The sequence below is a fragment of the Centropristis striata genome, chromosome 20 (assembly GCF_030273125.1).
Source record: "Centropristis striata isolate RG_2023a ecotype Rhode Island chromosome 20, C.striata_1.0, whole genome shotgun sequence".
NCBI lineage: Eukaryota > Metazoa > Chordata > Actinopteri > Perciformes > Serranidae > Centropristis > Centropristis striata.
Genome location: NC_081536.1, coordinates 3563942 through 3580562, shown reverse-complemented (window position 1 = coordinate 3580562; position 16621 = coordinate 3563942). Strand labels below are relative to the sequence as shown.

Sequence of the window (16621 nt, the reverse complement as noted above, 5' to 3'; positions counted from 1 at the left end):
GATTCTGTGGCTATTCCACGGATTTTGAGTTAAGCGAATCCGTGGCTATTTCACGGATTCCTGTGAGACCAGGTTCAACAGGGCTATCCGTCCATCAGTGGCTCAAGATTTTGGGGAATCACCCCATCACCTTGATGGAAATAAGGCAAGCAGAGGTAGAACTGACCCTCCTCACTCGAGTTGACCACAGGTAGCAACCAGGAAACAACCAGGAACCAACTGGATCCACGAGTGGCGAAGAATCAATTCGTATGTAGGCGAAAAGCCACGATGAACCCAATTAGAGCCATGACAGAGTCAGGGAGAGTGTTTTTGCTCACCCGAATCACACTCATACCAAATATTCAGCAGAGGTGGATATTAATGCTGACAGCAGCAGATGGCCGGCCACACACACTGGCGCCATGACGACCATGTCACCCTGGCACTGTGCTCCTTTAATTAGCTGTGAACTTGTTTTTGGGTGCTGCCCATAAAACCTAGTTGAAACATTTTGGTCATCACAAACTTGTCTTGTTCAGGTTTTACTTAAAAAAAACAACTGTGATGAGTCATTTTTCCCAGTAAGTACAAGTAAGTACATTTTGTTTTAAGTCTGTTGCCAAGCACAATTAGCATCCCAATTAATTTCACAGTTAACACGACTTTTGGCCGAACATGGCAACTTCTGGCTCCAAAAAACAAGATTCTGAGAGCCAAAATGCCAAACTGGAGGCTTGAAACGACAATGGGTAATGTCACTGTGGCTGTGTCCCAAAGTCAAGGAAGGATGCTCAAACGGCTGGATTTGAAGGACACTACGTCATCGACATCCGCCGAAGGACTGTCCCAATGTCGAGGATGCTCCGGAGGACAGAGTCCTTCTTTTGCCCAAATTCCGAGGATGCATTTGTGTATCCTCCGTGCGCTCCGACTACCCATAAAGCATTGCGCACACCGGTCTACCGGGAGATTTAAAAATGGCGAGCGTAGAAACAGCGACGCCGGCGGCGCAATATGCATTTAAATATGTAGATATTTTCAGTTTACACTGAATGTTATCACATAACTTACAAAACGTGTGTTCAAAGTCAAGCAGAAACATAAACATAAACAAATGCCAGAATATTAAGCTTAAAGATAATAAACGTCATCTTGATACATTGCCGGTTAAGTTAATTAATGCCGTCTCAGTCGCTAAAGTTATTGTTAATTAATTTATATGCATCCGATGATGATGTACTATGTGCAACTGTGCCATTCAGAAAGTTATACATTTCTTTATTATGTTTACAGGGACCGAAAGTCTGCCATTATCCGTTATTGTTATTTATAAATAACTGTTATTGTACTGTACTGTAAAATAAAAAATAAAAAATCACAGAACATATTTCCATGATGAATTATGCGCCGCTGCATTCATGGCACTAAGTAGCGGCTGAATTCAGCCAGGATCACTTAAATATTCAGGTTTAATCCACTTTATGGTTTTTACTTGATAAATCGTGGAGATTCAACCTTAAAGCATCTTCTTCCATTTTCACAAATATGTGTCAGAGTGCTGATGCCGGAGACACATTCATGTCGTGAACTGATTTTGAAATTGCGGCGCTGAATTTATTTATTTATTTTTTATTAAACTGATAAGAACAGATACTACACTCGATCTTAGCCAAAGGGCCGAGAGCGGCGCTGAATTTATTTATTTATTTTTTATTAAACTGATAAGAACAGATACTACACTTGATCTTAGCAAAAGGGCCGAGAGCGGCACTGAAGTTAAGCAGGACGTCCAATTACGCAATGACGCACAGCTGCACACTCCGAAGGCTGTCCCATTTGTGCATTACACCAGTCAAAGGAAGGACTCTTGCCTTGCCTTCGGAGGACCCGACTCTGAAGGAAGGATCCTACCAAGGAAGGATCCTTGACATTGGGACACAGCCAGTGTTCACTTATTATATACAACACCATTACTAACTATTACTGACTATATCTTCCTCAATTCTGTCAGGGCAACCCCCACAATTAAGCTATGCATGTGTGTATGTAGATTAGAGCAACATACACTACTGGTCAAAAGTTTTAGAACACACCAATTTTTACAGAATTTAATTGAAAATGATGCAGTTTAATGTCTCAGTGTACTCTGAAATTAATGCACATTTGCAACATTTAAAATTCTTTATTGAGCATGATAGTGTTTTGAAAGTAAAAAAAAGATTCAAAATCACATTTTATGTTGGACTAAAGGACTAAAAAAAGACACAAAATGACCAAAAAAAGACACAAAATGACAAAAAAAGACACCAAAAGACACAAAATGACTAAAAAAAGACACAAAATGACCAAAAAAAGACACAAAATGACAAAAAAAGACATGAAAAGAATTCAAAAATGGACAAAATAGCCCAAGACTCCATAGAGTTAAGTTGTTAACCCATTTCTTGTTCCCTGAAAAAGGCCTACTTGTATAATTCTGAAATGTACATTATTTTTCAGTTTTGGTTAAGCTTACCTTTTTTTATTTACCTCTGGCAGTTCACCACTTACCTTTGTACCCTTTCAAGCTGTTCATTTGACTTGAACTGCTTGAATTTCAATAAAAAAATGGAAAAATTTGGGTGTTCTAAAACTTTTGACCGGTAGTGTACTTTACAATCCTGAGGCTCCCGTCACTAAATAAACACTAAAGGGACTTGTGATTACAGCCCCCGCTGGATGTTTTGTCCTATGTTATGTATATATATACGAGTGCATTGGTTTATGTTGATGTGAGCGTGGGTGCAGACCTGCAGCAGAGTCCCGTGGATGTGGTTGTGTTGCATTGTGGGTCCGGGCTCTGCAGGAAGCTCCTGCAGCAACATGTGGACGGTGGATGGGACCTGGGTGAGCAGCACGAAGGGGACCAGGGCCCGAGCCGCCATCTCTCTGGTCCGGTACACTGCTGAGTGGCCACATCTGCACAACACACACACACATACAGTTACAGTTACATACAATTTGTGTCTTTTTTTGGTCATTTTGTGTCTTTTTTGGTCATTTTGTGTGGTTTTTTTAGACAATTTGTGTCATTTTTTGGTCATTCTGTTTCTTTTTTGGGTCATTTAGTGTCTTTTTTGTGTCAATTCGTGTATTTTTGTGGTCATTTTTTGGTCAATTTGAGTCCTTTTTTGCTTAATTTATGTTTTTTTTGATGACTGACTTTTTGCAATTTGAATAAGTGCAATTTGAATGCACTTATTGTAAGTCGCTTTGGACAAAAGCGTCTGCTAAATGACATGTAATGTAATGTAATGTAACAGGGCTGCAGCATTAGTTTAACCCATAAGAACCCAGACCCAGTAATCCTTAAAGGAAAATGATGGGGGATATACAACAGACCAAGTGGACCACATAAAACACATTTATGATGTTTTTAAAAAATAAATACTAGCCCTAAATGTCAAAGATCTTTGATCTGACATATATGTTACACTGGGCGTTTATGGAATTTATGTTTATGATATTTCTTATTTTTTAATGACTAAACTAGACACCTTTTCTGCTTACTGTGATATCTGTACAGCACTTTGGTCAACCCTGGTTGTTTTAAATGTGCTCTATTAATAAAGTTCGACTTGACTTACAAAAACACAAATTTGCCTTTTTTCTTTGCATCTCCACAACATATATAAAAATTGTGACATTAATAGTGCTGTTAGACTACAAATTCCATTTCAGATTTGTTTTAAGTAACAAAATAATAATAAATCAATAATAAGTGAATATAACTAACACTGCCTCATTTGATGGCTTCTCAACAAGCTAATGTGGCTGTAGAACACTGAAAAACACACTTATTTACTTGTACTGTTCTTAAAAAAACATACATGAACATTACTAGAACATTTAAAATGTCTGTGACACCCGTGTCACTGTGGGTTCTTATGGGTTAATGGAAAATGATAATCATTATGGAACATGGATAGCTGCATTGTTATCATAATCTTTTAGTCTTGTATTACGTTACATTGAATGTTGAGTTAATGGAGGAAGTGACGAGGTCACTGGTTGTTATTATAACTGTTGAGCTCAATTCATTTCACAGCTATAACCTTATTATGAAAAATAATTGAGTTACAGCATGTATTGTCATTATTTTGTACTCCAGAAACATTATGTCATGGACAAATGACATAATGTGGACTTATTTAATTTGGACAAGTCGCTATTTTTATGCACAACGTTATGCAACATGTCCTTACAAATGCAAAGGATCAGGACATTAACTGCTCACAGATGAGTGATGCACCTAAATCAAACATTTTCAAAACGTACGCTACCGGTCAAAAGTTTTAGAACACCCCAATTTTTCCAGTTTTTTATTGAAATTCAAGCAGTTCAAGTCAAATGAACAGCTTGAAAGGGTACAAAGGTAAGTGGTGAACTGCCAGAGGTAAATAAAAAAAGGTAAGGTTAACCAAAACTGGAAAATAATGTACATTTCAGAATTATACAAGTAGGCCTTTTTTGTGTCTTTTTTTGGTCATTTTGTGTCTTTTTTTGGTCATTTTGTGTCTTTTTTTAGTCATTTGTGTCTTTTGGTGTCTTTTTTTGTCATTTTGTGTCTTTTTTTGGTCATTTTGTCTTTTTTTAGTCCTTTAGTCCAACATAAAATGTGATTTTGAATCTTTTTTTTACTTTCAAAACACTATCATGCTCAATAAAGAATTTTAAATGTTGCAAATGTGCATTAATTTACAGAGTAAATTTATGTATATATACAGAGTACACTGAGACATTAAACTGCATAATTTTCAATTAAATTCTGGAAAAGTTGGTGTGTTCTAAAACTTTTGACCAGCAGTGTAACTCCGAAGAAAATAATCTATTCCTTGTTGTTTTACCAGCAGATTTATTTCCCCCTCTTTTCCTTCTCACATGCAAACCACACAGTCATTTACAGTATCCACCAGGGATGGTAAATGTGGCCTGTTACCCTGAGTGCAGGCTAAAATTAACCTTGTTTACAAGCTGATAGTCTTTCCTTATCCAATGTCATAACACTGCCATAGCTGACACGGGGGAAGGACATGACCAAGAGCTGAATGAGATGAGAGGCGGACCCAATCTAAAGGGTCACAGCAACAGTTACTGCTGCTGAAGGAAGGAGGCAATCTCAGCAGATTTCTATTTGTATTTGCAAACAAACAGTTAGCTGTAGATCAAGGTTTAGGCCTCAAATAACCTGACCTCCATTATTGCTGTAGCGACCCAGCTGTGCTTCCAGTAGCACCGCTCCCAAGTTGCTGCGAGGACAGCGGCTCAAGTAGAAGGACACCAAACTACTAACAGTTCAACAGACAAACACTTTCTTTTAAACGTTTTCACCACAGAGCTGCTCTTTGCCAGTTAATGACTGTGTAACAGTGGACATGGACAAGCTGCAGTCAGTGTGTGTGTGTGTGTGTGTGTGTGTGTGTGTGTTTAAGAGGCACTAAGCTAAGACTTGAAGCAGTAAATAAAAACAGAATTCAATTTTTTTTGCCATTTTGGAGGATTTTTTTTTTAATCTCCTTCAATTACCCATTATTGTATTGCAATGTCTCAAATATTGTGGAATCACTGCCTCGTAATACTAGTGTTCAGTTTGTGAGCTACTTTAGATTTAGTCTAGTCTAATCTAGTTTAACTCAGGGATTTCAAATTGTTGGGAAGTTCAGGGAAATTGCTAAATATAAAATATTTTTTTCTTTCCATTTATTCTTGATAGATAAAGTGTATATTTTCTCAAAACTTTATTAATCAATCTCTTCCAAACATATCACAATAAAAACGAAACCACAATGAACAGAGAACTGTGTTTGAAAACAAAATTATGCCAACTTTAGCGAGTGTTATATCAATATATAACATATTGAAATCTTATTTGCCATGCCCATTCTTCTAGTTGCCTGACATCATTCATCACGTCATAAGCTTAATTAATATAAGTAATTTAAAATAAATAAATAAATAAATAATAATAATAATAATAATAATAATAATCGACTGGAATAATTAAAACATTGAAATACAAATGTGTTATTATTGGACGAATAAAAGTCAATTCATCATAGTATTGTAAGTAAGAAAGGGGTTTTAAAGACTTCAGGCATAAACTAATGCCATCTGTGGGGCCTTGACATGGAAAAGTTTGGGAACCTGGTTAAAGTCACATTTTAGTGATTCTGATCCTTCAAACTTTTAGTCTAGTTTAAGATGACAACAACTCAAAATACATTTCTCTTTAAACCAGTGTTGAATTTGTCAGTTATTTTATCAAACTCAGTCTTAGTTTGGTGTCTCTCCTTGAATCAGTCTAGCCTGTTTCTGATTGGAGGAACTGTTATATTTGCCTTTCAGTTACAATTCACCCAACCTCATCCACGTCATCACATTAAATTGAACATCTCAGTCAATCTAGTCACAAAAAGAGTCATTTTTTTGCCATTTAAGTCAAAATCTCCACCTCTATTGTTAAGGTATTCATGCTGCTTATTACAAAATTTGAACTGGCTGCCCATGTGAATGACAACAAAAAAGGCATGCAGGGAATAAACGGCCTGGAGTCACATATTGATGGTCCACATAATGCGGCCTGGCCTTTAGGCTGTGTACTGCACAAAAGAACATTGTGTACTGATAAGGACTATGCACTTCCTAGACGTCTCAATTTAGTGCAACAAATGTATTCAGTGTGCATACAATGAACACATAATACTGTACAGTCACATGGGGGCTCAGCTAGGAAAGGACAAGTCACAGGAGGACGAGGTAACTGTGGGAAATCCATCACCACGGAGACGGAAAGAAAGTTTGATTTTTCCGGTTTTGATATGAGAGAGGAGGGTGTTTGTCCACACAAGCAAACTGCAGAACAACCAGATTCAGCAACAGTTACTCAGACTGCTTAACACCAAATAACCCTGCCTGTAAAGTGAAATTAATCATCTGTGCAATAATTCAGACACTGCTGCTAACTTTGAGGGTGCAATAATTCATGTACATATTGGACACCTTTATTTTTATTTTTATACAAGTTTTTATATATATTTATAAAAGGGCATTTGTTTACTCTGCACCTTATGCATGGAATATGCGCCAGAAAGAATGGAAATTAACTGAATTTGTTTCTTTGAGCACTTTTAAATCCAAACTAAGAGTTATTGAGGCCAATTCCATAACATGCACTTGTTTCTCATGACGTGTTTAAGGTCTGTATGTTATGTAAATATGTAACTGTATTCTGTGTTTGCTGCCTCTTGGCCAGGGCTCCCTTGAAAAAGAGGTTCTTAATCTCAATGGGATATTCCCTGGTTAAATAAAGGTTAATTAAAATAAAAAAAAATATAGATATATTTATTGTGACAGTCCCCAGTATGTATTTATTAACAGGTTCTGCTCACCAGTTCTGTGTTATGTGTACTGCGGAAGCCAAGCAACGATATTTCGTTGCCAGATTCACTGTTGTGTTTTTTGTGCAATTACAATAAAGAAAGTCTAAGTCTAAAGTCTAAATGGCCGTGTGAAATCTGGGTACATCTGCAAATAATTCCAGACACTTTTAATGTTAATGTGAACACTGAAATTGATTTGTCCGCTGCTGGGCTGACCGAGACGGGAAAAAAAAAAGACCAGAGGCTTGAAATCAATATGGACTGCAACAAAGAGACAACTGTTTGGAGCAACAAGTCAACTGTCAACAAATGCTTTTCCACCTGCTGTGAGCATGCCTCCCTCCCTCACACACACACACACACACACACACACACACACACACACACACACACACACACACACACACACACACACACACACACACACACACACACACACACACACACACACACACACACACACACACACACACACACACACACACACACACACACACACACACACACCTATGGCCAGACAGACAACCAAAGAGCCTGTATCAAACACAGACAACAGTTTGCATTCCTGAGCGCCACACGCCTGTACATGTGAATTTATGTGCACAAGAGTTCCCTCCCTCCCTTTTGCCCACACACACACACACACACACCCACACACACACACACATGCATACATGCACACACACAAGCACGTCTAATGACCAAACTCTATGTCCATTCTTCACTTTCCACCCCTCCCAGCCCATTTGGGGCCCATATGTTAACTATCTGTGCTAATTTGTCCCATTGAAACACTTTTGCAAAAGGAAATGACAGTTTGGAAGGGTGTAATTTTAGAAACAGGGCCGTCCCCTGTGGGGTCATAGGCAGACTGTTGACTGGCATGGAAGAGACTCATATGGGCCTCATTTTGTACAACTGGGAGAATAATTTCCACCACAGAGACTGTAGCATGTTGGCTAAACAAGCCCACATAACAAAGTCTGCCGCTGGAGAATATTCCGAAGGGAAGTGGTGACATCATTATGAACTATTTTGCTGCATTCATTCACATGGACAAGATGTAACTGTAAACACAATCAGTCTTTTACATTGTTAGGGCCCGAGCATTAACAGTGCGAAGACCCTATTGAAATTGGTCCGTTTATTATTATAACAGCAAATGAATCACGTTTTTGTTGGTTTTATCAAATTACAAAACTCACCAAACTTGGGCCAAAATTCAATCCAGCCGAAAATTAAGGTATTTCATTGGTTTCAGAAATAGGCGTGGCAGAATGACCTACTAGCGCCCCCTAGAATTGAGCCCCTAAAACAGGTTTGTTGTAGAGACACGAAATTTTGTACATACGTGTATCATGGGAAGATGCACCAAAAAGTCTCAAAAACGCACCAGGAAGTCGGCCATCTTGGATAAAAAATGACGTTTTGAGACGTTTTTCACCATTTCCATGCCGCTTACTTTCACAAACTGCTCCTACAGATTTAATCCAATTGACTTCGAACTTGTTCAGTACCATCAAAAGGCCTTCAACATCAAAGGTTATTAAAAGCTTTGCAGACCGTCACACTATGGGGGCGTGGCATGAAGGCAAAATACGACGTTTCGACATAAAAAACAACACTGTATAACTTGACCATACATTGTCCAATCTGCCTCAAACTTGTCATGCATGATGATGGTTCATCACTGAACAGTTCTACATAACAATATTTCATAAGTCCCACCCATTTTGATAGCCATTCCCCCTTTTCCTCCACTCTGCTTGGGCCCGTTCATCTCTGCTTGCAGCTTTAATTTGAATTTGAATTGTTTGTTTGTTGTTTTTTTACTATAAAACCACTGTAGTAGGATTTATAAATGTATTTAGCGCCCCCCGGTGGTAGTGTACAAAAGAAACTTCAGCAAACCTTTGCATAGAAATGGTCACGTACGTTATTAATTAGTCCGTCTATGTTTTACCTCTGGTTCAGTTTGTGTGTTAGCAGGATTACTGAAAAATGACTGACCCTATTTCCATGAAACCTGATGGTTTAGCATGGGTCAGGGAAAAATCTAGAATTTTGGAGCAAAACAAATCACTGGGCGTTCATTTTTTTATTTTTTTTTAACTGACAGTAAAATGTCCATTTGAATTTCTCAGAAACCAAAGTGACATCTTCAAATTGTTGTGTTGTTCAACCAACAGTAAAAACCAAGGTTGTTTAGGTTGACAGAAAAAAAGGATCCAATCACACTGGATAAATTTAAAAAAGTAATGTTTGGCAGTTTTGTTAGTAATAAATCCATCAAAAAAAATGTTTTAATTTTTTTGTCAACCCAAACTGAAAAAACGGATATGCTGTACCAACATTAAGCAGGATAACTGAATGCTCTACTCAACTAATTTTGACTTATTTATAGTTGTTTGGGAAGCTAAATCTATAATAGTGAATAAATACAGCACAATTCAGAATAGTGTTGTTTTTTTGCCAGTCCAATCCAGTATACAAGCTTAGACCAGTTTGATTTTATGAATTTGTTCTGGCAAAAATAAAAAGTATTCCCCCTACACAGCTCCCCAGGCACGCAGAAAAGTGTCCCAAGAATGGTGTGTTCACTGGTGTGTAATTCAATAAAGACGGCTTAAATGTAGAGTTTGAATTTCCCATTGTGGGACTAATAAGGGAATCTTAAAGTGGCCTGGAGTAGCTACACTCTGTCATGGGCTCTCTCGGTCTCATTATGTTCCACTCAAGAGCAGCTGCTGAGTGAAATGCGACACCTAGTGGGAAAATTTGGTTTACAGGTCCAGTCCAGTGCTGCTTTGACGTATTAACCACTTTGATGTATAAAATGTTACAGCTACCATACTTTAGATTGGATAAGAAAAAAAATCCTATAATATGCATCAAGGCTGAACTACTGTTAGTAACTTTGAAAGCTGACGGGCCCAGATTGCTGCATAAGCTACAATATCAGTTTACCTTTTGATATTTGATTGTGGAATAAAACATTTACACAATTTTTAACTGTCCACTTTCACCACTTCAGGCTAAACACTGTATAGCAACTTCCTGGAAGAGCACTGAATTTCCCACAGTTAAACATTGGTTTAACAGTCTTTCCAATGTTCTAGCCATGGAGGAGTTAACCTATGCCACCAAGGGAAAAATACAGAGCTTTTTTAAGCTATGGGGACAATTTTTTGAATATCTTGAAAGTCACCGATCAAGATGTTGAACACTTGAAAAGGACAATGAAGTGTATAAAGAAAATGTAACATTCAACACAGCAGCTACATAGGAAATACAGGGTTGTAATTTTTATTATTATTATTATTTTTGTATCTATTGGTTTTTTGTTTTACTTTGTTTTAGTGGTAATTTGTCTTGTCTGTTTTGTTTTGTTTTTATCTAAGAATGTGGGCATGTAAACCCTCATTAATGTATGTGTCATGTTAATTCTAAAAACCCAATAAATATAATTTTCAAAAAAAAACAAAAACTGCCCACTTTCAGAGTCCATGCAAGGCAACAAAATGATAAAATGAGCACTGGGGGAAAATATACAGCATTTCAGTATGGAAGGAAATGACAGGGGTCCTGTTTGAAGCCTCGTTTTGGTTTATGGGCATTACGTGCCCTTTCAAAAGAAATGAGATATGAGTCAGTGAGGACGAGAAAGGAAAGGAAGGGAGCGAGGCCGGGAGGGCGAGGAGAGATGCCTGGACTGGATATCACAGGACATAAATCAGTATCTCAGCACTCTAAAGGCTTTAGCATTAAGGCAGAGAGAGAACGAGGGAGACGGAAAAGAGAGAAGCCGAAGAAGAGACGTCGGAGGGGGAAAAGATAACTGTAAAGACTTTTGAGGGCTGGAATGAAGCGGCAATCAATTAATAGAATAAATGTGTCTGCTCGTCACAATCCTCCCCCTCTTTGTCGTCATCCTCATCCTTCTCTTCATCATTATCCAGGCAGGTGTGACGCATGCAGAGGCCCGGCAGTGAGGAATGTCAAAAATCTTGCGGGGGTTGTTAAAAGGATATGAAGATAAAATGCTGTGTGGTGTGAGAGAAGGATATAAGGGGGAGGAATTATTAGTTATGAAGCTCCAGTCCTGTCGACAGGAGAGGAGAGGAGACGAGCGGCATTTGATTCTTGGAGGTGGCGGGTCAGATCACATGAGGAAAGGAGAGAAGGAGGGAAGGAGAGAAGGAGAGGAGGATAGGAGAGGACGGGGTGGCAGTCGGCGACCTCAGCAGACACGTCCGCACACGCCTGGGGAAGATGAGTCGGGGGGGAAGGGGGCTCGGTGAAATGAAACAAGGCTGCAGCCAAAGAAGTTAGAGCCGGGCTATATTTAACATTTCCAACATGTGGGCTTCATTTGGGTGGATGTGTGTGTGTGTGTGTGTGTGTGTGTGTGTGTGTGTGTGTGTGCAGCATACCTTCTCTGACAGTAAGACAGCCAGCAAGTCAAGCTATTGACCAGTTAACTGCACTCACAACCAAGGTTATTATAGTTAACGAAAACTGTTAACGAAATAACGAAAACTAGAATTGAAAAAACATTTTCGTTAACTGAAATAAAAATAAAAACGAGAGTTTTTAAAAAAAACGATAACTAACTGAAACTGTATTGTGTGGTTACAAAACTAACTAAAACTAACTGAAATTATAGTGAAAATGTGCTTAGTTTTCGTTTTTGTCAACTTTTTTCATTCATAATTCAGTGTTTCTATTTGAACATGCAACACATGGTGAATATGTTTACTGAGACTGGGATGTTTACACTAGAACCAAAATTCAAAACACCCAGAACTGTAAGAGGTAATAACCTTATTGGGGCTGAGATGATAAACCAAAGGAAATAAAGGCAAAATTTATTATGATCTCTTTGAATCTGGCACCCAACACATAGCCCATTACAAAAAAACTAAAACTAACACTAAAACTAATAAAAACTAAACTAAAACTAAGCATTTTCAAAAAATAAAAACTAAACTAAAACTAGAAAACTCACTCTAAAAACTAACTAAAACTAACTGAATTTGAAAACAAAAATTCACAACGAAATTAAAACTAAAACTAATGAAAAATCTAAAACTATTATAACCTTGCTCACAACACATGGGTTCTTAAACTCAAGATTTTGTATGATTATATGCGCTTTTTTACGCAACTTTGCACATTTGTAGCCAGCAAATGGTTCGTGTTTATTGCCCCTCTGTGATCCAACTACACTTTCCATTTGTGACCTTATGACCAGTAACAGGATGAGTGTTTGGCGTCTCACTGACAGTGGAGCTCTCTAGCAACACTTTAAATAACTTTGAACTTTAAATGGGAGAATATTTCTAAAGCACACTTATGCTGATGATATCTGACTGTTTAGAAAAGATTTTCTTCGTAATATCTATAAATACGAGAGGTTAGATGAAAACAACTGTGGTTACAAGAACAGTTTGCTGTTTTTCTCAGGATACGGTCATGTCTTTTACCTGAAATAGTAAGTTATTTGTGTGATTTTTCATAAACCAGATTATTTTTTAGTCTTTAAAAGTGAGAGGATAACAATTGAAAGTTAAAGGAGAGGTTTTGCTGTCTGTTTTGCTTTTTTTTAAATTTCTTATTTTATTTTCGATATAATTTTTTAATTATTGTAATGTATACTTGTTGCTCCATTTTATATTATTACTTATTATTGTCATTTTTTTTAAACAAAAAGAAAAGAGAAAATGTTGTATATGTGAATAAGTTGTGAAACATAATTACTAATGTTACTATGTCTTAAAACTAGAGCGTTTCGATATATTGATTGACTGTTATTATCAGCTGATATTATCCTACCAAGGGCCTATCTGTTACGGCATAATTCAGTTCAAAATAGGCAGAAACTAAAGGTTTTTTTACATACATACACTACCGGTCAAAAGTTTTAGAACACCCCAATTTTTCCAGTTTTTTATTGAAATTCAAGCAGTTCAAGTCAAATGAACAGCTTGAAAGGGTACAAAGGTAAGTGGTGAACTGCCAGAGGTAAATAAAAAAAGGTAAAATATAATGTACATTTCAGAATTATACAAGTAGGCCTTTTTTCAGGGAACAAGAAATGGGTTAACAACTTAACTCTATGGAGTCTTGGGCTATTTTGTTCATTTTTTAATTCTTTTCATGTCTTTGTAAGTCATTTTGTGTCTTTTTTTTGGTCATTTTGTGTCTTTTTTTTAGTCATTTTGTGTCTTTTTGTGTCTTTTTTTGTCATTTTGTGTCTTTTTTTAGTCCTTCAGTCCAACATAAAATGTGATTTTGAATCTTTTTTTTACTTTCAAAACACTATCATGCTCAATAAAGAATTTTAAATGTTGCAAATGTGCATTAATTTCAGAGTACACTGAGACATTAAACTGCATCATTTTCAATACAATTCTGGAAAAGTCGGGGTGTTCTAAAACTTTTGACCAGGAGTGTATATATATTGTGCAAAAGGGCAAAAGGAATGCTTGGGACCATTTAAAAATGGTATTTATTTATTGTATATGCATTTTTAATTTACATGGTCAGCTCTTGACTGTAATGAAAATGCATTGCTTCTTTTAGCTATTAATTAAATTTTATTCTGTATAACTAATTCACGCACATACACGCCCACACAAGTGCTGTTATCTATCGTCAGTAGAGCATTCCAACCTCAAGGTCTAAACCTAACCCCTATCTCCTCCCAAACACACACACACACACACACACACACACACACACACAATAGTGACTTACACACTCCACCCTCTCGAGCTGTAAAAAAAAATTTGCATTTTGCACAATTGACTCTCTTGAACCTACAAAAGGAGCGCTTTTACATTTATGAAAGCCGTTATGTTTTTCCATGTGAAAGCTTGTCTGAACATGCTGTAATATGTTTTACATCTCTGGTACATACACACTGAGTGGACGACCAGTCCTGGAACATGTGAGGATCACAATATCCCTCCAGATTCAGCTTTGTCAGCTTTCCATCCACAAAACATCTCCAGCTGTGTTTGTTGGCACGCCAGGTGACGCTTGAAGCAAAATCTCCAAAAGTCTTCATAGAGGTGGGCACCTCACCACCGAGCCTCCCAAGGTTTTATTCTACACACATGTTCAAAGTACCAAGAAATTCATGTCAGGATATGGTGTTGGAATAATGCTGCGAAGTTCGGCTTTTTTTAGGTTTCATTCAAAAAACATCCAGAGCAGTGAAGCTTAAAGTTGTCGAAACTTTGATAAAATGCTGCAGTTGTTGTCGTCCAACATGTTTGATATCAGTTCAGTTCAGTTTGACTGAATACTTTGTTGGTCAGTCTGTGGGTTTGACTCTCATTGTGGAGAAATAAAAAGACTGAAGTGAGATGAATAGACTACGAACTTCCTCTTTTTTTATAGTATGATGCGTTGAGCTCTGTCTTTATTGCAGTCAGCTTCTTCTGTTTAGGATTCCTTTAAAGGAACACTCCACCGTTTTTTCATATTAAAACATGTTATTCGGGTAAGTAAGACGAGTTGATACAGACCTCTTGCGTCTCATGCGTGCACTTCGACTCGGCGCAGTAATATCATCACTCCTTCCGCTCCCTCTCACTTCCGTCAGGAGTGATGATATTACTGCGCCGAGTCGAAGTGCTCCCAAGTGCTATTCCGCCATACATTATAGTTCTCCTTTTTATCCGCTTCGAAAAGCGCCACGTTTTATTTTGTGTCACCATACTTGGTCGTTTAACTACTCGTGTAGCTGTATTTAAATAGGGAAAACGTGGAGGAGTTTGGTCGCTTCTAACTGTCCATCTGTTTGGATCCTAATGAATGAACTGGGCTAAGCTAAGTGCTAGCCAAGTGGCGCCGTGCGCCAGGGCGATTGAGTGCACGCATTGAGACGCAAGAGGTCTGTATCAACTCGTCTTACTTGACCGAATAACATGTTTTAATATGAAAAAACGGTGGAGTGTTCCTTTAATGTTCATCATTTAGGGCAGGGGTGTCAAACTCAAATACACAGTGGGCCAAAATTTTAAACTTGGACAAAGTCGCGGGCCAACATTGATATTTATTGAAAAATCAACCTAAACAAGTTCAAACGAAATGGAACAAGCAAAGCTTGATATAACTTAATATTGCAAACATGCAAAATCGAATATCAAATGGAACAAACAAACACATCAATGGCATTCATTTCTTAAATAAAATGTAAATAAAAATCGTATGTCCCTTTATTTTATATGCGGCCTTCTTTAAATTTAAATTTAACAGGAATCTTTTTCCACAGGCTACAAATAAATGTAAGAATAAAATAACAATAATAAACCAAATGACTAATAATAATATCCTTCAATGAATGTGCAGCCATTCAAGCCTTGGACTAGCAAGAAAAAGTGCATAAAGACAACTTTAATTGTTGCTCAGTTTGCTCCACACTGATCTACTGTGTTCAAGCCAAAACACCAGCAGAGCATTCTGGGACTTGTAGTATTATTTGCGCTGTATAATACCGGCGGGCCAGCTCTGGTTGTCATTTGGTATCTCCTCGCGGGCCAAATATATTTATACTGCGGGCCAAATTTGGCCCACGGGCCAAAGTTTGCCCCCTCTGATTTAGGGGTTTTTACCAGAAGCGGTATTATCCCCAAAGTTCTTCACCTCTCCAAAACAAACATACCAAGTGATCAAAACCGGCAAAAGCATCAAATAAAGAAGTTTTTATGTTAAAAATCAGTGTTTCTCTGACTTGTTCGAGTTGCGGATGTCCTAAAATCCTACTTTTGGTTAAAATGTCTAGTTAAAGTCAACCAGGATCACAGAAGTGCAGCATAAAAATATAGCTTAAAACTGGATGAAACGTAAATTAAACCACTCACACGTGTTCAAAAGGAATAAAACGCTATTGACAGTAAAATCCAACATTTGGGATACTTTACGTACATGACTCGACAAGATATTTAACATAGACCAAGTCGTTTCCTAGACATTTTAATGTAAGAAACATACATGATGTAGTGGTTGAAGCCGTGAAGACCTTGGTTTTACACTCCGATGTAAAAACAAAAATCTTTATTCGACAGTTTTGTTCTTACAAGCGTGTTCAATGTTGATTTCCCCTATCAATTATTATAACTGCGATAAGGAAACCATGCAGCTCGGTCTTTAGTGAGCTTCAACTGATGGAACTTACTTCAAAGCCCGAGGACAAAAAAAAAAAAAAAGTC

At 37.5% G+C, this 16621-nt stretch overlaps 1 protein-coding gene, 1 non-coding gene and 1 pseudogene across 2 annotated transcripts in view; all 3 read right to left on the bottom strand.

Moving 5' to 3' along the window:
• The window catches only part of thada (THADA armadillo repeat containing), a 186449-nt gene that overhangs the window by 95038 nt on the left and 74790 nt on the right, over nt 1-16621 (bottom strand). Inside the window, exon 29 of the mRNA XM_059358754.1 lies at nt 2772-2940. Coding sequence (XP_059214737.1) covers nt 2772-2940 — 169 coding nt within the window. The remainder of the gene's footprint in view (nt 1-2771; nt 2941-16621) is intronic.
• On the bottom strand, nt 1487-1673 carry LOC131958816 (U2 spliceosomal RNA). Its single transcript, XR_009389309.1, has one exon. It is a non-coding gene; the product is annotated as a U2 spliceosomal RNA (small nuclear RNA).
• On the bottom strand, nt 1675-1746 carry LOC131958818 (U2 spliceosomal RNA; annotated as a pseudogene).